The sequence below is a fragment of the Sturnira hondurensis genome, unplaced genomic scaffold (assembly GCF_014824575.4).
Source record: "Sturnira hondurensis isolate 20B ecotype Veracruz unplaced genomic scaffold, ASM1482457v3 Scaffold0008723, whole genome shotgun sequence".
Taxonomy (NCBI): Eukaryota; Metazoa; Chordata; class Mammalia; order Chiroptera; family Phyllostomidae; genus Sturnira; species Sturnira hondurensis.
Window position 1 is genome coordinate 822,244 of NW_028081354.1, and position 22,181 is coordinate 844,424.

Sequence of the window (22,181 nt, forward strand, 5' to 3'; positions counted from 1 at the left end):
GGACTGGGAGCCAGCAGCCTCACCTCCTTCTTTTCCTCCTCCCTCTCCTCCTCCCCTGCTGACAGCTGGCTGGGAGGGCCACCGGAGGTGGGTGGTGGCAGCCTGGCCTCTTGGCTAAGGAAGCTCTTACTCACCCTGGGAGTCCCTAAGGAGGAGGGCTATGAATGCACCCCAAGACTTGGGTAATCTTGGGGCATTTTTGCTTCCTGAATGACTCTGAGGTCTTGGTGTCAGTTGGATCCTCTCTTACTGGGCACCCATGGTCCCTTCACACAGACTCCCTGGGCCTCAGTGACCCTTTGTGGGTCAGGAGTTCTAATGTCAGGGACAAGAAAGTGGGCTTTTCACCACTCCCTGGCCCATGCTCTAGCGTGGTAGGGCTGGGGAAGGAATCCGGAGTCAGGCTGACAGGAGCCCCATTTGTGCTTTTGCTATGGGCTGGCTGCGTGCTGACGGACACACATCACTTTTTTAACTGTTTTTTCCCCTTTCTTCTCATGAAAGAATCACAGTGAGGATCAAGATTTCCAAGTTCTCCTTTGCCGTTCCAGTGGCACTGTGTGATGGGTGGGGTTATGGGTGTGGACATGGAGGATTTGGGCCACAAACTGATGGATAACAACCCTCAGGCAGGGTTGTGCTGAACTTTCCCTGAATGAGCATCCCAGGCACACGAGAGAAGCATGTGTTTCTTAGTTTATCCATCATGTTTGCCTTTATTCATCTTTATTCATCGTGGTGCTTCCTGTCCAACCTTTGTCCCAGCCACCCAGGGCCAAAGCCCCTTTTCCTGGGTCCAATGCTGCCTCCATCCCCATCTGGGCAAGGCTTGCGTCTGGGGAAGAAGGATCTCTGGTCCCCAAAGGGGTTTTATCGCACTCCCGTGGACCCACTGCCTTCAGAACTGCCAAATCTCCTGCCTCCCCTACCCCTGCTCAAATCTCTTTGGCATGCACAAGAGCATGAGTAAACTACTCTGGGAAATTTGGGAGACAGGAAGTGGGAAACTCTCCCTCCCCTGGAGTCAGAGGCACCCTCAGTAGAGAAAGATTCTCTCCCTGGGGGTTCTGAGAGGCAGGGAAGCACTAGGAGGAAGCCTGACACACGTGTACAAGGGCTAGGAGTGAGACGGGTGCTCTGCTCCGGGACTGGAAGGCGAGGAATAAGGCTTTCGGGCAGCAGTCCTCAGGAGGCACACTGAGAGTTCCAGGGTAGAAGCTTCCTTCTGGGATGTCAGCCAGTGCCCCCTACGCCTGTGGCCAAGACATCTGGATTGCCTGGAGCTCTGCTCAGGTTTGGTGGGCAAGTGTGGCTGCCTCCCGTTCCAGCCGGCGGCACAGTTCCAGGCGACTCCGCAGGCACTGCTGAGCACCCAGGCGGCCCCAGCCAGTGGCTTGGGTGGAAGACCTAGCGGCGCCCAGCGCTCGCAGCAGGCGAGGCAGGTCGCGCAGCAGGCGGTAGCGCGGCAGAGCGCGCAGCGGCGCGGGAATGTCGCCTTTGGAACAGAGGCTACTGAAGTAAGCGAGCAGCAGAAGCGGACGCGGGGCAGCACGGAGCAGGCCACACAGGGGCGCAGTGCGGGGGTCCGGGCCGCAGGTGAGGCCGGAACAGGCGCTGCTCCACAGCAGCAGCACGGTGCCCTGCTCCCGCGTCACCTGCGCCCGCGCAGCCCACAGCCACGGCAGCGGACCCACCCGCGCCATGCGCGTCCCCTCCCACAGGTCCACGATCACATCGCGCCCACCACCCAGCGTGGCCCGCAGCAGTTCAGCCAGTGCTCCCACTAGGCGCCGCTGCGCCTCTGAGTCCGCTGCATGCAGAAGCAGCACTGGCTGCGCTTGGCCAGGGCCTAGGGTGGGGAGCAACAGAAACAGGGTGAGGATTAAGGGACAGCCACAGCTCTATCTTCCTGAGCCTCATGGCTAAACCATAGGGTGCACCGGCCCCTCCCAGCTCCTTATCTGCGCTGGGGGTGGATATCCAAGGCAGCTCTAATCTATAGTGTGTTTTGGGGCTATTTAGATAAAGGCACCCCTGGAAGGGGTGAGGGCCAGGGTGCCAGGCTTGGCAGGTGCAGTGCAGTCTGGATTTCCGTTCCACTCGCCTCTTGCCCAGAAACTTGGTACACGGAACCACCTGCACAGAGGGACCTTTGCCCCACCTAAACCATTCCTGCCCACTAGGGTGCCTGAATTGCATTGCCTTGGGTAGCAGTGAGCTGGGTATATAGGCAGGCAGGTGGCTCTTGGGGAAGGGAGCCTGGGCAGGGAGTGGGGGGGGGGGGGCAGCTAGCCTAGGAGCTGGGCAGGTCTAAATCCCCAAATTACCACCAAGTGAACTCACCTGATAGTGGGCGCCGGAGGGTGAGGACCAGAACAACTCCCAAAAGGGTGGTGAGGGCCAGCAGTGCCAGGATCAACAGTCCCAGGCGTCTATGAGGGACTGAGTCAAGCAGAGTAAGGCCAAGCTGGGCTCCTAGCATCCAACCTCCCTCATAATCCTCTTCCCAGAGAACTCACCATCCGGACACAAGAGGTGCTTCCAGGCAAACTGGACATCTGACCGCCACACCTGAGGGCACAGAGCCCCACCCCCCCCCACCCCCGGTGAGCCAGGGTATAGTGCCTCCTCCAGGGGAAGTTAAATGAGGTATGGGGGTGGGGAAGAGGAGGTCCCCTGGGTAGGGAATTCATCCCACACAGAACAGTTCAAGAGTGGCAAACTCAAAGAGTAAACTCAAAGCTGGCCTGGCGCCCGTGAGAACCTGGAGAGCACAGGCCCTGGCTGAAGTAATTGGACACCACCGACTGAACTTCGGCCTGTTGTCGCCAGGCTTGAATGTGGACACAGAGCACCAGGTTTTCTGACTTTTTAAAAGAAGCCAAAAATCAGCTTTTTAAAATATGACATCCCCCAACATTTAAATGGTAGTCACAAATTCCAATTTCAAACACCATGCTGTCCAAACCACAGTGCTTCCAAACGTTTTGGAAGACTGGATTTTCCCCATGTGCTGCTTGTGGAGTAGATGCTGGGGGAGTATGTGTAGACAGAGGGTGGGATTTCTTACCAGAATACAGCCCCCTGGCCTCAGGAAGGGAATGATGAGATCTAGTGTCACTGGGCCTGAACCCTGAGTCTGTCGGAACAAAGAACGAAATGACTGTCCACATGAAAGCAGACCTGGCCTCTGTTCAGCCTCTGAGGCTTTGCCCATGCTCTCCCCGCTTTCCACATCTCCCAACCCAAATCCTCCCCAGGCTTAAGGCCAAATGCCACCTCTGACAAGAAGCCTTCCTGGCTTCATTCCTAGATCCCACTGATCGTTCCCAGACACACATGAATCAGGCAATCACTCACTCGTCAACAGACATACTCTGTGCCAAACCCTGAGGAAAGAAGGCGGGTGCAGATGTTGTCTCTGTCCTCCAGCAGCTCACCAAACAGGGAGGTTAATAATATGATGCCCCCTCCTGTTCTGCACACCTGAAGGGGCACCTTATCCATGGGAAAGAATGTAAGATGTGGAGTCAGGAGACCATAGCTAATCACATCAGACTTAACTGTTGCCTTTGTGGTTCCTAGCTGTGTGATCTTTGGTACATTGATCCCTGAGCCTCAGTTTCTTCATTTGTTTGTGAAGAGTAATAATTCTTGATTTACTGGATTATTGATCATCACATGAAAATATCCACATGACCACTTCTTAGACTACACAGTGCAGTGTACATTCATTTCGTAGCTATTATTACACTGGGGACTCCTAGGTGCAGAGACTCTGTGACATACTCTGCTTGTACCTCCCAGGGCCCAAGACAGGGTAGGCACAGAGTAGGCACTCAGTGAATGCATGCTGAATTGGACCCAACTGATCACTATCTGTCTACAGGCAGCATTTAGCTCTGCCCCATGTTCTGCGTGCTGGGCAGGGAGCTGAACAGAATTACTGTCTGGGAACATCCTCCACCCCCTACCTCCTACCCTCCCCTGTCCCAGATCCCACTGTTCAATCAGCTGTGAGCAAGCGCTGAAGCAGAGGCTCTCAAATCATGGCTGATGGTGGTCTTCTCCTGGCTCACAGAAACAAGTGAGCCCACGGATATAGCTCTCAACTTTAGATTTTCCCACATGACTTTGTCTTAAATCTTGAGCATGGCTTGGTCTTAAATTGCAAGCATTTGCTACCACCTGTCTGCTTGGGAGCCCTCAGAGAATACAAAACAAATAAACAAGCTGCAGGTGAGTATTTAAGAAAGAACTTGGAAGAGCTACTCATGCTTAGTCAACTTGGGGCTGTGGTTTTGAAGATATTGGATTGTGGTTTTTATATCAGACACACAGAAGAAAGTTTACTGGTCAAATTGTCCTTAGTTCACATAATAGAGTTAAATCCGTCAGTAGTTTGGTCTTTGGCAAAGAGCACTTCAGCTTCCAGGGGCTCAGTCTCCCAGGATAGTCAGAGAACTCCTGCCAGGTGCCTGCCAGGTGCCTGCCAGGTGCCTGCCAGGTGCCTGCCAGGTGTCTGCCTGGTGGGGGCAGGCAGGAGCATGGTGGTAGAGGACAAGTGAATTCGAGTTAGCATCAGGATAAAACGCGGCAACAGTTTGAGTGAGCCAGAGAACAGCTGGATGTGAGAGGACCAGTCTTTTGCTTCTGTTTATCCCTGTAAGTTCAGAAACTGAAAGAACTAGAAACTGCCCCATGGAAGACCCCACTGACTGGCAGAGGAACCAGTTGAACGAAGCCTGATCGAGTAAATAAATAACCTGATGATATAAGTCTGGAATTTGCTTGTCTCCACTTGATGTGCTCTGAGCAATGAGACCTAGTGGGGGCCAAGGCCTGGCTAGAGCATACCTGGCTGATGCTGTATACAGGGGGCACCAGGCTGTCCTGTCCCAAGTCTGGGTGGCTCCACGCAGCACTGAAGGTGGCATGCGTCCTTGTGGAGAAGTGAAGGACCAGCTGCTGAGCCTGGGTGTCCATGCTCACATTCCAGAATGGGGCTGCCGGGGAGTGGGGCAAAGGGTGTCATGTGAAAGACCCTGTTTGCAGGAGGTGATAGGAGCTGGGTTGCAGCTGACAGAGAAGTCAGGACAGGGCCACAGTTTGGCTTGGTCATGGTTGGGTGAGGTAACATGTTGGGAGGGGCTCCCAGCCGGGGTCACTTATTGACTCACCAGTGTGGTGGGGACATTCAACATGGCTGCTGTTTCCAAAAGAGAACTGAGAAATAATCCAAGAATGGTGGGTCAGCAAGCCCCAGGCACCATCCATACCCACAGCCACCCCCCTTACTCATGCTTGTACCTTGAAGCAGAGCTGGGGGTGCAAGTCCACCTTCTCCAAAACAAACCTCTGTGGCAGGAGACAGGCATTAGTCAGGGAGCAGGGCCCCGGGTCCCAGCCCTACCCATCCAGGTCCTGGGGAGGCCTGTCTCACCCCCTCTGACTCGAGAGCTGTGCCATTGGGGACGTCTTCACAGACGGTGCTCCAGCCCTGCCTCTGGCAGAGGGTGGCCTCCAGCTTCAGTGGGCAGTGGAGCATTGGGGCCATGACCATCTTACTGTGCTGGCTGTAGTCAGTAAATTTCACTGACTTCCAAAAGTCTGAGCCATCTGGGCAGGCAGCAGAGGCAGAGAGTGAGGTCTGGGGAGGCCTGGGCCCTGCTTTGCCACCCCCACCCCCAGGGCATCAGGAGACAATGTGTGTGAAGGTGCCCAGCACAGTTCCTGGTCTGTCTAGGAACCCCCAAAAGAAGCCCGCCATTTCCAGTCCCCTTTTATTACCTTTTCTATTTGTGTCTCCTCTCCTTCCTGCACCTCCATTCTGGCTAGCTCTTTGCTGCTCCCCAAACCTGGAATCTTTATATCTTTGCTAAGGTCCCTCTCATAGAACCAGGAATACCTTCCTTTCTAAACCCCACTCATTTTCTGAGCACAGCTCAGGTGTCACCGCCTCTGAGAGACCTTGTCTTACTGATGACAGCCTTCATTGGCTTCTCCCTTTCCTAAGTTCACGTCCCACAGGCTACTCCTCATGTGCAACCCAGCCCTGGACTGCAGGCTGCTTTGTGCTATTTGTTTGTCATGTTTGGGGACAACAATGTATGGACAGCACTTTAGAGGTCACCAACTTTGTCATATATCGTATTGAAGTCAAGCCTCATAAACAGTTGGAAAGTAAGGCAGGGCAAGTACCATTATTTTACAGATGAGGAAACCGAGGCTTAGAGAAGAACAAATGGCAGAGCTGGGATGTGAGCGAGCCCAGCTCCTCTGGCCCATCCTTGGGACACTCTGTCCTGGGTCTCATGTTTCTGAATCTCCCCCTGTGCCTAGCTCCATGTTCAATAGTTGGTTTATTGGCAGGCTGATCAGTAGACATGGGAGCCCTTTCCTCCCACTGACTCCAGGGTAAATGCTGCCATGCCTTCTAGGGGCTTCCTGCAACACAGATGAGAAGTGTATGCAGGTGTGTGTGTGTGTATGGAAGAGAGACAGAGAGAGGCTGTGTGTGCATTCGAGTGCATATGAGCAGCACTCACAGGCTTCAGGCCAGCTCTGAAAGGGACATTTTCTGCGCCTCACGGTGTCCTCTTGGAGGTAGGATGCCTTCGGGAACAGGGGAGCAAGCAGGGAAGGTCAGAGGAAGGGCTTTTCCTGTATCACTCAGACCTGAAGCTCATTCTGGCTTGACCTTGCCCTACTGCAAGCTGCTAAAGCTGGCAGGGCACTGAGGTGGGGGAGCAGCACAGCGGGTAGGCAAGGGTAAATGATGCTTGACCCTGCGGGAGGAACCTTGGAGTATGGGAGTAAGCTCAGTGAGTGAGGGCCTGAGTCCTCTTGTCCCTGGGGAGGAGAACCCAGCCCTAGAAAGAGGCAGATCATGAGGTCCACATCTCAGTTCACACCTCCAATCTCAGTGGTTCCCAAGGTACCTAGTGCCCGGTGTGGGCCCTCCCTCTGCGCTGCCCAAACACCCGGTGCTCGTCCACCCTGGCAGATGCTCAGTGCTCCAAGTCTCTGCCTGCACCCTCCCTTTAGCTTCCTCCTGGGTGACAAGATCCTCTGCCTTTTCTGTCTGTTTCGAAGAAGTCTTAATGTTAGGCACTTCAGAATTATGGAGAGGAGGACTACCATGAAGGGATAGTGGGGACAGGACTTTTGGGGTCATGCGGAACCTTGCAATGGCCACGTGCCCCCAGTGTGACTAATCAGTACACACAGTGAAAGCAGCTGTCTATTCTGCTTCGGTGGGCTGAGGCCAGGTCTGGACCAAGGAAAGCTGGGTGTGGGGGCTGAGACTGGAATCACCCCCAAGAATGTCTCATGTCCAGCAGGACACTTCCGTCTCTGATCCCAAGTGTGTCTCACAGCCGAGCTGGCACCCACCTTCCCAAGCGCATTGTAAACACCCAGTCCTTCTAAAACCTGACTTACTGGGGCTGTGCTTGACCAGCCACGCGATCCGGGTCTGCAGACAACCCACACATTTCCTCTACTCACCTCTATGCACAGACAGGGCTGAAGGAATTCATAAGACAGGTCTACACTGCGGCCCCAAGACACGGTTTCCTGTTGGTGAGGCAGTGAAGGGAGAGAAGAGATGCCTGATAAAGAGCATGGGCACCCTTCCGAGGGCGGGAGGAAGCTGGGACCTTGGCCAACACCTTATTTTTCCTCTTGTTCACGACTTAAACTTTTTTCACTGAAAAATTTCTTCCTGAGGGGTCTCTGTTTCGTACTCTGACCATGTTCTCTAGATGTCTCAACACAAAGTGGGGTAAAAGCAGGTTTGCCTTCCAATTGTTTGTATGAAAGATAATACAATAATTAATAAATGATAACCCAAGAATACACTTTGTGTTCCATGCACTCAGAACAGTAACCCTACTTCTGCCCCACCCCGCATTTGGAGACGGGGAGGGAGGAGGCAGGGAAGGAATGCACATTTAACTGCTGTTGCTGTAGGCCAGGTAGGGCGGTGGGTGCTGCCATGGTCACTTGATAAAGTGCAGCATCACAGCGACCTTGGGAGGTGTCATCACCATTTTACAGACAGAGAGGGCTGAGGGCCTCTGGGGTGCAGTGTTGGTCCCTGTACATCGTACTGACTGTACACAAGGCCCTTGGGGACAACTGGAGTTTAAGGTGGGGTGTCAGGACCTGGGATGGGAGAAGGGGGGACATCTCATTCTCTATAAAAGGCAACAAAGAGAGGGAAGTGGGAGGGTGCCAGAACAGACATGAGCACTTTGTTATTTTCTCAGGGAGAGCAACATTTTGGAGGAACTGAAAATGTTTCTTAATGCAACCTGAATCTCACGGAGTGGCCTTTCATTGGTGATAAGTTCCGTATTTATTTCTCTGCCAGCTATTCCTGGTTGCTTCAAGTCCCTGCAGGCCCTTTCCTTCCCTCTCCTCCTAGGCAATAAGGCCCCCTATATTTTCTGCCTAGTCTTAATGCTGGGTACTTTGGACTTGTTGGTCTTGGAGAAGTATCTAACCCCAGACCTCAATCTCCCCGTATGTACAATGGGTAGGCCATTTTTGCTCCAGCGCTGTGCGATCTGGCTTTTTGCAGGGCAATGGCACTCCATACCTGGGCGTCAAAGGGACTGCTCAGCTCTTCGCACTCTAGTGCCCACTGGTGACAAAGACGTACATTGACCTCAGGGCCTGGGGGGATGCTCACTCGAATAGCCCGTGCCTCAGACAGCAAGTCAAAGTAGAACTCAGGCCCTGGGGAGAAGGGGCACTTGGTGGTATTGTCTCTTGGCCTTAACAGAGCACCCCTAAGTGACCGTGCCCATCTCCTGGCACACCCATGCCTACCTTTATGCCTTTGTGAGTCCTGTCTCAGGAGAACCTCTGCAGCCTCTGAGGCTGGAGGTTGGGTCCTTTTGAAGCGCAGCCTCTTGTGGGAAATGTCTTGGGAGGTGACGGAGATGTGATGGCCCTTCTCAGACAGGCAGTAGCGACTTAGCAGCTTCCTCTGCAGACAGAGAGCAAGGCTGGCCTTATGCCAGGCACCAGGATCTCTGGCTTCTATTTCTCCCTCTAGAATCAGAGAACTGTAGGCAAGTTGCTCGACATTTAGGCCACAGTTTCCCTAACTGTGTAATGGAGAAATAGTCTACTTCATCTCCACACTTTCCACCTCCCACAGGGCTGGGGAAAGGAAGGGTTGTGGGGCAAGGCAGGGCTGGGCTTGGCAGGGGGAGTACCTGAGCAGGGGCTGGCATCTTGTGTCTCCTACAGAACTGGAACATGTAAGGCTTTTTGGATTTCTGCACCAGGCTATGGAACCAGCCCCACTGAAGGCCTGCACAGGAAAGGACACATTCAATAACCAGCCCCTCATTGCTCCTCCCCAGCCGGGAGATGATGAATGGCCCAGTGTTGGACAGTAAGTCATTTTAGATCAAGGAGGGTAATGATATCCAGCCCCTTTAGATCTGAAAGTTATGATACAATCAAAAAGAACTAATTTCTTTTTCTTTAGATTTTATTTATTTATCTTTAGAGGGAAAGGGAAGGAGGGAGGGAGAGAAATATCAATGTATGGTTGCCTCTCATGCATCCCCTGCTGGGAACTGGCCTGCAACCCAGGCATGTGCCCTGACTGGGAATCAAACTGCAATCCTTTGGTTCACAGGCCTGTGCTCAATCCACTGAGCTACACCAGCCAGGGGGGGAAAAGAGGATTAATTTCTTAAGTAGAAAAAAGTAGAGGACATCTTAAAGACGTTCATTGTAGTATTATTTATTACCATTTATAACCATTATTTGAAAAATTACGAACTGCCCATTCTTAAGTAGTATATGGACATTTAGTACGTATCAGGCACAGGCTAGGCAGTGAGCTAGGCAGTGAAACTATAGAGTTGAATAAAAATGATCTTACTTTACAAATAGAAGGTAAATGTATAAAACGAAACACTTTAATTCCAGCAATTGCTACCAGCTGGAAGGAGAAACACCTTCACAAATGATACAAACAAACATCAGTCATGCTGTGTATTCAGGATGACCTAAGTCTTTGTTGAGGTTGAAAACAGGACAAACATTTGGTCTCGTATCGTCCCCACCTGCCTCAGTCTCTTCCCTCCTGCCCCACCCCCCTCAGGCCCCTCATTCATGTCCCCACCAAGAATGGTCCAAGGGCTGTTTCTCATACCAGAAGCAGCTGACACCAGGCGTAGGCACACACAGCAGGGGCAGCTCCAGACCCGAGCACCCTGAAGCTTTGGGGAGACGGGGGTGGCCAACTGGGTATGACAAGGAATATGGGCAGATCTTTCTGCAAAAGATGAAAAAAAAATAAGTGGTAGGGCTCAAGGAGGTCTCTTCTGCCCTCGACAAGTTGGACTTGAGGCTGAGGTCTGCCCCTTACACCCTGGCTGTGTGACCTCAGGCAAGTTATAGACCCCTCTACATCTCAGCTTTATCATTCATAAGGTGGGGATGTTGTCAAGTTCAAGTAAGATAATATGTGGAAAAATAGGAAGGTCATTTTATTTATTTTATTTTTTATCCTCACTCAAGGAAATGCTTATTGATTTTAGAGAGAGGGGTAGGGAGGGAAAGAGAGAGGAACACCAATGTGTGAGAGAGAGACATTGATCATTTGCCTCTCACATGCTCCCTGACTGAGTACTGAATCCTCTACCCAAGCATGTGCCCCAATCAGGACATTTACAGGATGACACTCCAACCAACTGAGTCACACTGGCCAGGGCTAAGGTCATTTTATTACTGACAGTTAAGGGCAGGGGGTGGGGGGTTGCCTGGAGATTCAGACATGTCTCTCACTTAGTCCTCCCCCCAGCTCAGGGGCAACGGTCTTTATTGTACAATTGTTCCTACTGTGCTGATAGGCCCCTCAGAAGCTGAGGGCCAGAGGAGTTAGGTGCACTGCCTGCAGTCACACGTAGAGCGTGTGGAGGAATGGTAATGCAAATCCAGGCTTGTCCTGATTCTAAACCCTGTGTTTTTTCTTTGGTACTATGCTAATTCCCAGAGTGGGAACCAAAAATTCGAATGGAAGGCTCACTGGGAGTCTGGAACAAAAAGGGTATGGGGATGAGGAGCAGGGCAGGGAATGAGACCTACCTGTGAAACTGTCATCCTGAAGGCACAGAATCCAGTGTGGGGTGTGAGGAGGGTTGGGGGAAGGAGAGAAGTACAGTTAGTAGGGACTCCCATAAGGAGCACTCTCCTAGGGGTCTTGCCCTCCCATCACCTCATTCTGAGGCCCAGAAACAAACAGCCCGGGCTCTGTGGCTCTTTTCCTCCCAGCTGCACCCTGCCCAGGCCCTCAGCCCACCAGGACCTAGGCTAACACTTCAAGACTGTAGAGGACACACTGAAGCTGCCACCAGAGCACAGGGCCTTGGGGAGGCAGGAAAGGACAGACAGGAGAGTAGGGAGCATTGCTAGCCTGTGGCAGGTAGGTGCCCCCACCTGGCAACAGCACCTTACCATGTGGGCGGTGAGCAGGCAGCGGGTGTTCCAGTGGGGCAGACAGGGGCAGCCAATCCCAGCAGAAGCGGAGAGGACAGTGAGCAGCAGGTGGAGAGGCAGGAGCAGGGCTGCCAGTCTGCGGTGCCCCATGGGCTTCCTTTGGGTCAGGGTGTCCAGAACATGGCTGCACAGCATGAAAGGTGGGCGGCAGCACCTTGTAGTATGGCAGCAGGGAGCAAAATGCCAGCAGGAGCCCTCGCCTCAGCCTGCCCTTGCCCCGCCCAGCCCCAAAGCTCCTCCTTGAGCCTAACAAGCAGGCCAGGCCACATTCCTTTTCCTCCAAGCACAGGGAATGAGCTATTCTTGCCCCCCAGAAAATCCTACTGTCTCCAGCTGGAGGGCAAGGGGCTTCTGCTCCGGCAGAGAAATAGCAGGAAAGAGGCCAGCACAGGGTTAGGGAAATGATTGGCTGCACCCACTTCTTAACCCCTCCTACTCCTGTGAAACTCCAGATCTGCCCAGCTCTTAACTGGCTCTTCTTGGCCTTGGATGTCCTCAGGACACATGCTTGATCCCCTCACTTAAAGAATTAGCAGAGCTATTAAGCACTACTCTGCATTAGATACCACCGAGGCGACTGACACACCATTTGAAATTGGGCAGAGAAAACACTATAGGATGCACGTAAGCCTCACATAGCTTCATATTCATCCTGGTTCCCCACCTGGCTGACTCTCAGGACTACAGCTTAGCTTTCTCTTCCCACTGGCTAGTTCCAGCTTTTTTGGACAAAGGGCTCCATGCCAAAGGGACCGCCTGCTTCTTTCAAGAATCCATTAATCAGCGCAGTCTGCTCAGGAAGCCACAGAGCTCATAGCAGAACCCTGGAGCTAAGGGAGGGGGCCCCCCACACTGACCTGGTTTCCTGTGGTTTCTGATGATGCTAACAAGGCTCCAGTCCTTGTTGGGACCCTCCCCATCATCCCACAGCTTCCTCCTGCTCATGGAGCATTTGAGCTGCTTCAGCCCTCACCTTGGTGACACACACAGTGGAAAGAACGTTTGAGGCACACCTACTAGGTTAGGGCATCTTGCACTTGTTACTGTCACTCTGCACATTTTAGAAGATTGGCTATAGCTTTCTTTGGGCCAATTCTAGTTTCTAAGTCTTCAGATCCACTGTCTAAATATCCCATCCTACTCATTATCCTAAAAATACCCTCTAACTTTTGGGTTTCTTAGAAATCAAGACCCTTGTTCTTTATGTTTCTCCAATGCCTAGGGGTGGATGTTATGAAGTAACTGCTCTGTAATTGAGTAAATGCAAATTATGATACCAGTTCATCTGTTTCACATTTCACAAAGCACTTTCATATTTGATCTTCCTAACTACATTTTAAGACAGGAGGGAATTATTGTTTTCATTTCATAAAGAGAAATAACAGCCCTGGCTGGTGTGGCTCAGTGGACTGAGCGCTGGCCTGCGAACCAAAGTGTAGCCAGTTCTATTCCCAGTCGGGGCACCTGCCTGGATTACAGACCAGATGCCCAGTAGGGGCCACTTAAGAGGCAACCCCACATTGATGTTTCTCTCCCTCTCTCCTTCCCTTCCCCTCTCTCTAAAAATACATAAATAAAATCTTTTTTAAAAAAGAGAGAAATAAACAGAAAGAAATGTTATTGGATCAAAGTCAAGGTCCCTAGCTTAGGAAGCTCCACTTCTGCCAGCCTCTTACAGTTGAATTCTCTTATGGTCTCTGCTCCTACTGCCTCATCTCTCTCTGCTTCTGGGAACCCCAAACAGTCTGCCTGACACAGTTCTGTTTTTTGGCCTTAGATCCCATCACTGCAAACAAATCAGTAAGATGTGAAGGGAGAAGAGAGTAGTCAGGCCATACTAAGGACTGGGTTAGAGGGTCTTCCCCTCAATTGTTACCTAATCCGGAGGGGTTTAGATCTACACAGATCATGCATTTTTCTTATTTAATTCTTTAATTTATTGATTTTAAAAAGGGTGAAGAGAGAGAGAAAGATTGATTTGTTGTTCCGCTTATTTATGTATTCATTGGTTGCTTTCGTATGTGCCCTGACCAGGGATCATATCTGTAAACTTGGTATATCGGAACGACACTCTAACCAACTAAGCTATCTGGCCAGGGCAGATCATGCATTTTTCAATGCTGGGGGCGTGAAGTGAGAAACTTTGTTCTGTTCTTTAATACTTCTCTTTTCTTGACCCCTTATATCTTCTGATATGACTCTCATAGTAAAAAATATTTGATTAATTGATCCCTGATTCTGGCTAAGATATGGTAAGAGAAGCAGAAAATAAACAAATGCAAACACATGCACATATCCACACACCAACAAAAGAAAAGGAAGGAAAGAAAAAGTAGAAAGGGAAGAAAAGGAATACATAGAAAGGAAAAGGAAGAAAGATGAGAAAGGAAGAGCAAAAGAGAAGAGAGGAGAGAAAAGAAGGTCTGCTTTTTATTCAATCTTGCTGGTTTCCTTATTTATCATGGAGCCTATTTTAAAAAGGATTTAAGGTAACAAGCACAGCAGGTAATTCCAGCACACCCTGGCAAAGGGGAGATCAGCATTTGCTGAACTTCTACTATCAGTCTCCAGGCCCTGTGCTTTGCCTGCATTGTCTCATTTTGTTAGTGCGACTACCCTTGAGGTCAGTTTTATTAACCCATTTTACAGACTAGAAAATACTAGGAAGATTAACCAACTCATCCACCCCATCTTTCAGGCTCTTTTTGCCAAAATACACTGCTTGGGGAGAGCTGTCGGGTGTCAGAAGGCTTCTGGGCCCTGGTCAGGGAGATAGAGGACAGAAACCCAATTAATACCATTTGTGCCAGCCAAACCCAAGGATGGAGGAATTCAGGGGACCAAATAACAACAACTCTTTTACAGCCAGACGGACCCAAGAGAAAAGTAAAGCAGTAAAGCTGACCAGAGAATAATACCAATGTTCCCTATACACTCATTTTGATGCACCAGCATATTGAAAATGCACCTGGAAAGCTGATGAGTATTCTACTGAAACCTCCCCCCAAATTCTCACCCAGGAGATAAAAACCCTCAAGACAAAGGATACCAGGGCAGACTCTTTCTGGAGCATGTTCTCGGACATCAACTTTTCACTTTCTTTTCCCCAAACTCTAAGGGTCCCCACAAGACTTGCAACCAGGGAGGAGCAGGCAGCAGCAGCTTACCCCAGGTTTACCCTCTGAAGCTGTCTCCAAGGCGCCCCTTTTCTTGGACTTTCCAGTCATCTAAAAGCTGCTTTACCTTGGCTCACTTCTGTCACTGACCTTCACTTCCCACTGAGCTAACAGCAGCCCCGCCTTGGCTCATTTCTTTCCTATAATATTTCTATGGCGTCAAAGCAGAGGACCACCTCAGCTCTCTCCTGTTGCTTCTTCAACCCTAAGTCCTTCCTTTCTTTTCTTGCTGTCCCCAGCTTTAATAAATATTCCCTCAAAATCACCTGGACCCGTAAAATCTTTCCCATATGAAGTCAAAAATACACACACTTACAGGTCAGCCTGAGGCAGATTCTCTCAGGGCCCAGTCCCCTGCCTGGTGACCGCTCCAATGCCTACTCTCTACTTCTGTAAATAGCAGGGAACAATGACCCTCCCTCACTTTTATACAGTGTTATATCATTCACAAAGCATGTCCATACTACTTCACCTTATTTGATCTTCAGAAAAATCCTGTGAAATAGACAGGGTTCATCTTAGCCCTGTGATTAGTAGGTGTGTTGGTACTTTAACCCCAGTCTTCTGATCTAAATGCAAGCTCTTCCCACTGTATGCTTCAGGAAACGCCACAATCCTGAGGCAGGAAAACAATGATGAAAAAGCCCAGGGAAGCAGAATCCCACAACCTAATAAGCAGGAAACTAAGAGAAACCAAATGGTGCCCTACTTTTTGGCATTGACAGTGATTTTCATAGCGGATCTTTGAAAGCACTCCAAAATTGCAAAGCGCCATTCTAATAACCAAAGGAATGCTTACTTTTTAAAAAACTAGTATTTTTGCATCCTAGTTTGAAAATTAGCAATCTGTATCTGGTGCACACAACCCCATTACCTACCCTATTTCTACCTGCTCCTTTCCACTCTTCAAATTCTACCCTTTGCTTTAGTCTAGTTCAGCGATTATCAACCTTTTTCATCTCATGGCACACATAAACTAATTATTAAAATTCTGTGACACACACACAAAAATGTATTTTTTGCTGATCTGACAAAAACAGGCATACTATTGATTGAGTTACAAAAGAATAATAAAAATAATTAGCAATTACCTATCCTTTTTGCTCCAAAGTGACTTTAGAAAAATCATGTGGGTATACTTGAATATAGGAATTTCTGGTACCAAGAATTAACCCATCAGACATAACCTTATTATGTGACATAAGCAATAATAATACACTTCTATTATATGACCTATATGTTTATGCAGACGACTATCACTGTGTTGGCTGTTATTTTTTTTAAGTTGATAATCTAAGGGAAGAGACTTCAGTAACCCTAATGAAATAGTCAGGTATTGCATGTTTGAAAGTTCTTGACGGCACACTGGTTGAAATCCCTGGTCTGGTTCTTTCCTCTGTGAAATACAGACTTTAGTCTACAGTAAGACAATGAACTTACTTCATTCAGTAAGTTCAGAGTGCCCACTATTAGGTACTAAGCAAAGGGTGAGTAAAACACATGTAAACGAATAATTCTGTCAACAAGGTACAATAAAAACACCATGTGAATTCAAAGAAAGAATGCTCACTCCTTGAACCGAAGGAACCAGAAGGTTCCAGAAGGGTAAGTAGTAAAGGAGTAGAAAAGGGAAATTTTTAAGCAAAGAAAACTGGGAGAACATGAAACCAACATGGGAATCCATGAGAGGTTCCGCTAAGATAGTGTGTGGTGAGTATTGGTAGGTAACGCAGGACCACTGCGCTAAGATCACACTTTGGAAATCTCTGGGAGAGATTAAGGAATTTTGATTGTTCAAAAAATAATGGCACATAGTGGAAACTTGATGATGATGATCCAGAGCTGTGCTCCTGATGTACTCACTTGCACACAGGGATGCAGGAAGAGAAATGAATATCAGATAGAAGGCAGAGTTAAATTTGATGTGATACTCGGGACACCTAGAGGAAGAGATTTTTGCAGTTATAAAGTACCACTAGCACCTAATAATGGCTAAGTACATACCTAATGTTTGTAGAACAAAAGAATGCTCATGACTGGAGAGAGCAGAGATTTGAGCATCATCCATCCAGAGATAATCAAGTCACATGGGTAAGAGCAAAGGGACCACACATCTTTTAAGCAATATTTACCATGTCACTACTGGGTGCAAAAGGGCCTTTAGTTCACAGATCTGTTTTTCACTTCTATTTTTTAAATTGATTTGAGAGAAAGGAGGGAGGGAGGAGGGAGAGAGAAACACTGATTTGTTGTTTCACTTTACTTAGGCCTTCATTGGTTGATTCTTTTATGTGCCCTGACCAGGGAGCACATCCACAACCTCTGCTTATGGGGACAACTCTAACCAACTGAGCTACCCAGCCAGGGCTCACTTCTATTTTTAACTTATCTGCTCCACACCATTACATATTGTTCATTAGTTGTTTCACATTTGTATCATGCCTCACCTAGATTGCACATTCCCTGTATGTAGCGGCACTTTCAAATTCTTCTGGATACTATAATATAGTACAGTAGTGTGGTTTCAGTTACCTATAGTCAACCACAGTCCAGAAATATTAAATAGAAAATTCCACAAATAACTAAAAAGTTTAAATTGCACACCATTCTGAGTAGCATAATGAAATCTCACACTGAGACCACAATCACATAATTATTATGGTGTAGTTATAATTACTTTATTTTATTATTGTTGTTAATCTCTTACTGTGTCTAATTTATAAATTAAACTTTATCACAGGTATGTATGTATAGGAAAAAACATAGCATATGTAGTATGGCACTCTCTGCAGCTTCGGGCATCCACTGGGGATCTTAAAAGCACCCTTGTCGCGGTCCAGCAGCAGCAGGGTCCAGGGATTCCTGAGAGGTGGGTAATGCGTTGGCGATGGGTAACAGACGACAACGCGCCTCAAAGGACAGTGAAGCTCTGTTCCGTTTATTGCAAGTACAAGCAGGTTTTTATATTTTCATTTCTGGTAGTGATTAACATTTACAGGTGCATCGCATGATCAGTTAGGCAGAAAAAATCAATACAAAGGTAACCAGGAAAAGTACGAAAGTTCCCATAGTTTCAGTTATGTTAAACAAAAGTTGTTTTGACCAGGAGAACCATTAATTAGACAATTTGAAATAGCTCTATGTACAGAGTTTGAATGTCTTATTGTTTATTAAAGTTCTCAGAGTTTGACATGGGGCAAAACATATGCTAGACCGAGCAGAGGTTAGGAAATTCATTATAAGCCTTTGTGATGTCTAACTTAGCTATCTGTCTAAAATGTTTATGTACTATGGACTCTAACTCCTTGGTAATCGTTTCTACGTGCTTAGTTTGTAGTAGCTAACCAGCTTCCCGTTTCTTTGCCTGTCTAATTCTAACTGATATATATGTTCTTATTCAAGGTAAAGGAGGGGCTGTTACTCCAACAACTTTTAGACAGTCAGGGGCTATTTCATTAGAGGGGATTTTTCCATCTTTTCAGGCAGTTGTGTGGGGAATACTGTTTTTCCCTGAACTGTCCCTTCCTCTTGGGTGATTTTCATAGGAATAAGTAAGTTCAGTACAATACCTATATTCAGTAGCAAGAGTAAAATAATTAAAACAACCAATTGTTAACCCATTTTGGATGCCACATTCTCTTCTGTGGAGACGAATTCCTTGAACTCGAGTCCTCCATGCCCAGACCTTGTCTGACAACATGGTTGGAAGAGGACGTGGCATACCCTCACAGAAAAGGCAGACTACTGTATCAGACAAATAACTGATATCCTGTTAATACTGAATGATAAACATGAATATACGACCAAAAGAAGACTCCATCACTCAAACTGGATAAATGAAAATGGACCATTTTATAGGTGGAGAGATTATAGGTCCATGATAGTTCCTGCCTATCAGCTACAGGGTGGCAACTATGAGTAAAGTTCCTTACACCCAGTTCACTTCTCCATGGCCACTGCTGGCTCTCACAGGGAGCTTCCACTCATCTCGTGTTGAAAGGCACTTGAGCAATGAATCATTCACAGTTAAAATCCCAAACACAATGCACAAGGTGGACAGGGCAGTTTTAACTTTATTGAAGTTCTTTTTAATTAAAATACTTCACAATAGAGAGAGCCTGCAGGGAAAGCAGCCTCCTAAACTTTTCTTGCCCAGTGACCCACAGATTGAAGTAGAAGTTGGTTTATTCTCCATCTACTTCAGTCTTGGTGGCCAAGAGGTAATGGATGGAAATGGAGAGAATGACTAAGAGGTAAGGATAAGACTCGGTCTTTTTTTAAAAGATTTTATTTACTTATTTTAGAGAGATGGGGAAGGGAGGGAGAAAGAGAGGGAGTAAAACATCAATGTGTGGTTGCCTCTAGCACACCCCATACTGGGAATACGGCCTGCAACCCAAGCATGTGCCCTGACCAGGAACCAGATCAGCGATGCTTTGGTTCCCAAGCCTGTGCTCAATCCACTGAGCTACACCAGTCAGGGCCGAGACTCAGTCTTAAAAGAAAAATCCTGAAGGGCTTCAACTTAAACTAGCTGAAGTTTGATTTACAGCTCTTCTTCACCCAGTTCCAGCCAACCAGGAATAAGTTAAATACAGTTTTGCCACCTCACCTGATGACAATAGTAGCAGCTTTCCAGAACTTGGGCCTAATTTGCACTAGTTGTCAACATCACAGCTGCTAAAATTACCAGATTTTAGAACAGCTCCTCTACCCTCTCAACGGGAGGGCTAGGCTTCACCCTAGAGATCAGTCCAACAGGCAGGCTTCATTTACGCTTCTTCTCCTGTGTGCTGGTGAACCAAGAGTCTAGGAGCTTCTTGCTGTAGTATAACTGCCAGGCATGCACTTGAACTGCCAGCACCAACACCAGGTACATGACGGACACCGCAGAAAAACCGAAGAGGAAGCGGTAGGCCTTGCCATGGCGATAGAGCTGCTGTGCAGCAGGGAACATCTCCATGCTGCCATAAATGAGGGGAGCGATGGAAAAGAGCCCCATGCTGATCATGGAGAGCACCAGGTAGCTAATGTTGTTTCGGGGGAAGGAGAGGAGGCCCAAGAGAGAGGGCACAATGCTCAGCAAATACGGGTACTCCCACTGATAGGGCATGGCCACCTGATCATGGGACAAGAGCCTCAGGTGTCCCACACTCATCTTGGCAACCAGCAGCAGCCATATGACCAGATGCACGTAGATCAGCTTCTTGATTTCATACTTGAGGGTCACACTGTGGGGCAGAGCAGAGGGAGAAGTACATTTCATTCAACATTTTCTGACCAAGTATACTGGACAAATGTGAATATGGTTCCTGCATAGATACTTGCCACAAGGAACAGAGGAAGAAAAATAAATAGAAAATGAACTGCAGGAGCTCTAGTAAATATATGTTGCACGATACGTGACATCATAGGAAGCTATTGGGATTGACATCTGCAAAGGCTATTTAGAGGAGGGTGATATTTGAGCTAGGCTCTCAGTGGTGGATGGAGATGGGCATTCCAAACAGCGGTAATTGCATGCAGGCCAAAAGACATAGGCATTTGTGTTCCAAATAAGCCAGTGGCTAGGTATGGTAGGAATACATTTCAGAGGGGAGGGGAGTAGCAGGATATGAAGTTGCAATGACTATGAAGAGTCAGTTTAAAGGTAGAAAAGTGACTCCCAGCTATGTTCAGAAAAATGACTTTGTACCCTAGGAGTATAGCCTAGATGAAGGAGGTATTGGCAGTGAGAAAACTAGCTCAGGCTGCTCTTACTTCTCCAGCTAGAGTAGACTGTTTCATCTACAGGAAGTACATTATTCCTTATCGTTCTAACTCAGGTCCTAAATGTATCTTCACATATTGGAGGACTGTTTCTGTTCTCAGCAGGCATGAAAATATTTGCTTGGGTTGTGACAAGCCTCAACGATAAGAATGAAGGTCCAAAGAGTTTGTCATTCTTGAAAACTCTGGAGAGAAAGATGCAAAAAGCAGTCTGGAGGACTTAAATGGATTTAAGAAAAGATAATTTTTTTATTTTTAAAATATTCATTATAGAAAGTGCAAATAGGTGGGAAAGTCAGTCATCTCTAGACTTCAAGATTCATGAAGAGAGGGACCAGTTTGTGTTTTGATAGCAAGTTTTTTAATTGAAGGTGTAACATGCACACAAAGACCAGGTCTGCTTTTGCTAACTATGATATCCTCAGTACCTCGCTCAAGAGGCATGCTGGATAGAAGCTCAGTAAATATTTGTTTAAGGGGTAATGCAGAAATATCTCTTGCGGGGGTGTTATAAAGTTCATTTTAGGCAGGGAAAGGCTGGCCTTTACGGTCCATTCCCCCCAAATAACAGCTGCCATGCATTGTGCAGATTTGTATTTTGTGCTATGTCCTTTACACAAATTACTAGCTCACTGATTCACCCAGCCCAAAAGGTCGATTACGTGTTTCCTTTTGCAGGTGAAGAAACTGAGGATCGATTAGAAATTAGGTTCCCGAGGTCACACAGCGGGTCCAGCAGCACCATGACTGGAGCTCAGGCGAGTCTGCACCCCACCGGAGCGACGGGTCTTCCCAGGATTGGGGACCGTCACGGGAGAGCGGGACTAGGCAGGTCAAAGGGGGTCTGGCTGGGGAGTAAAAGCCTGAGGCCGGGGGCGTCGCTTCCCAGGCCCTGCCGCGAAAGCCTCAGTGCTCCTCGCCTCACTTCATACCTCATCTGGTAGTGCTTGGCGACACGCTCCCGGTGCTGAAAGTCGCTGCCATCGGTGCCCGCAGCTCGCGGGCCCGCCCGAGACGCCATCGGCCCCACCCAAAACCCCGGAGACCCTCACACCGACCCTCTGCTGCTTGCAGGATCTGTTCGCCCGGAACCCAGCAGTCCCACGGTTCTGTGACTTGGCTTCCGGCCCCTCTGTCTCAGGAGGACCGACTCTATGGTCACTTTCTTCCCGCCCACTCAGTCTCTCCCAGCCCCGCCCCAGCCGCCTCTTCAGGGCGCAGGGAACTGTCTCGCCACTCCCCTACACCTGCACTGCCATCTTTTTTCCTTCTGTTTGGCATGTTTTTCAAATAAGCCAAGGCCATGAGAGAATTAATTGCATAGAGGAAGTTGAATGGTGGTTGCCAGGGACTGGGGAAGGAGGTAACAAGGAGCTGTTTAAAGCGTACAGGTATGAAAAGGAAGATGAAAAAGTTCTGGGGATGAATGTGGTGATAGTTGCACAATAATGTGAAAGTACTTAATGGTACAGAACTGTATGCTTAAAATGGCTGTTTTAGTTAAGTACATTTTACCCCCATAAAAATAAATGCAAGATCTGGTACAAATGACACCCCCTATTAAATTACAAAATCCTTTATTACAAAATCATAAGCATGTAACTCTGTAACAGTATCACAGTCAAGTACATCATATGACATTTTAGGTGAAATGTTTATTTTTATTTTATTTTTAACAAACTTTTATATATTTTACTGATTTAGAGG

General features: G+C 48.3%; 2 protein-coding genes across 6 annotated transcripts; both read right to left on the reverse strand.

Annotated features, from left to right (window-relative positions):
* Window positions 1-692: 692 nt before the first annotated feature.
* Window positions 693-11,940, reverse strand: IL17RE (interleukin 17 receptor E). 5 transcript variants are annotated; one of them, XM_037055622.1, is made up of 16 exons: window positions 11,488-11,753; window positions 11,119-11,134; window positions 10,184-10,306; window positions 9,231-9,328; window positions 8,839-8,998; window positions 8,606-8,745; window positions 7,510-7,578; window positions 6,549-6,615; window positions 5,444-5,619; window positions 5,311-5,358; window positions 5,181-5,226; window positions 4,858-5,006; window positions 3,071-3,139; window positions 2,520-2,571; window positions 2,344-2,442; window positions 693-1,849 (listed from the first exon to the last, which is right to left on the reverse strand). In XM_037055622.1, exons 1-16 carry the CDS (start codon window positions 11,662-11,664, stop codon window positions 1,290-1,292), a joined length of 2,049 nt encoding a protein of 682 aa, XP_036911517.1. In that variant the 5' UTR covers window positions 11,665-11,753; the 3' UTR covers window positions 693-1,289. The 5 variants fall into 5 exon arrangements, with proteins under 5 accessions (XP_036911517.1, XP_036911516.1, XP_036911518.1 ...); XM_037055621.1 differs by having other exon boundaries at window positions 11,119-11,149; XM_037055623.1 differs by lacking the exon at window positions 11,119-11,134 and having other exon boundaries at window positions 11,488-11,939.
* A 7,377-nt stretch (window positions 11,941-19,317) lies between these two features.
* On the reverse strand, window positions 19,318-21,592 carry JAGN1 (jagunal vesicle mediated transporter 1). Its single transcript, XM_037055631.1, has 2 exons — window positions 21,407-21,592; window positions 19,318-19,936 (listed from the first exon to the last, which is right to left on the reverse strand). The coding sequence occupies exons 1-2, from the start codon at window positions 21,493-21,495 to the stop codon at window positions 19,474-19,476; spliced, it is 552 nt and encodes a 183-aa protein (XP_036911526.1). The 5' UTR covers window positions 21,496-21,592; the 3' UTR covers window positions 19,318-19,473.
* Between the last annotated feature and the right edge of the window lie 589 nt (window positions 21,593-22,181).

Bases quoted from the DNA above. Each gene is read 5' to 3' on its own strand.
- IL17RE (XM_037055621.1), bottom strand. From the start codon at position 11,664: ATGCTGTGCAGCCATGTTCTGGACACCCTGACCCAAAGGAAGCCCATG. The intron at 10,307-11,118 runs GTAGGTCTCATT...CATCTTTTGCAG, and splicing joins TCAGGATGACAGTTTCACAG to AAAGATCTGCCCATATTCCT. The intron at 5,620-6,548 runs GTGAGTGCTGCT...CTGCCTGCCCAG, and splicing joins TCAGAGCTGGCCTGAAGCCT to ATGGCTCAGACTTTTGGAAG.
- JAGN1 (XM_037055631.1), bottom strand. From the start codon at position 21,495: ATGGCGTCTCGGGCGGGCCCGCGAGCTGCGGGCACCGATGGCAGCGAC. The intron at 19,937-21,406 runs GTATGAAGTGAG...TCTGCCCCACAG, and splicing joins GCCAAGCACTACCAGATGAG to TGTGACCCTCAAGTATGAAA.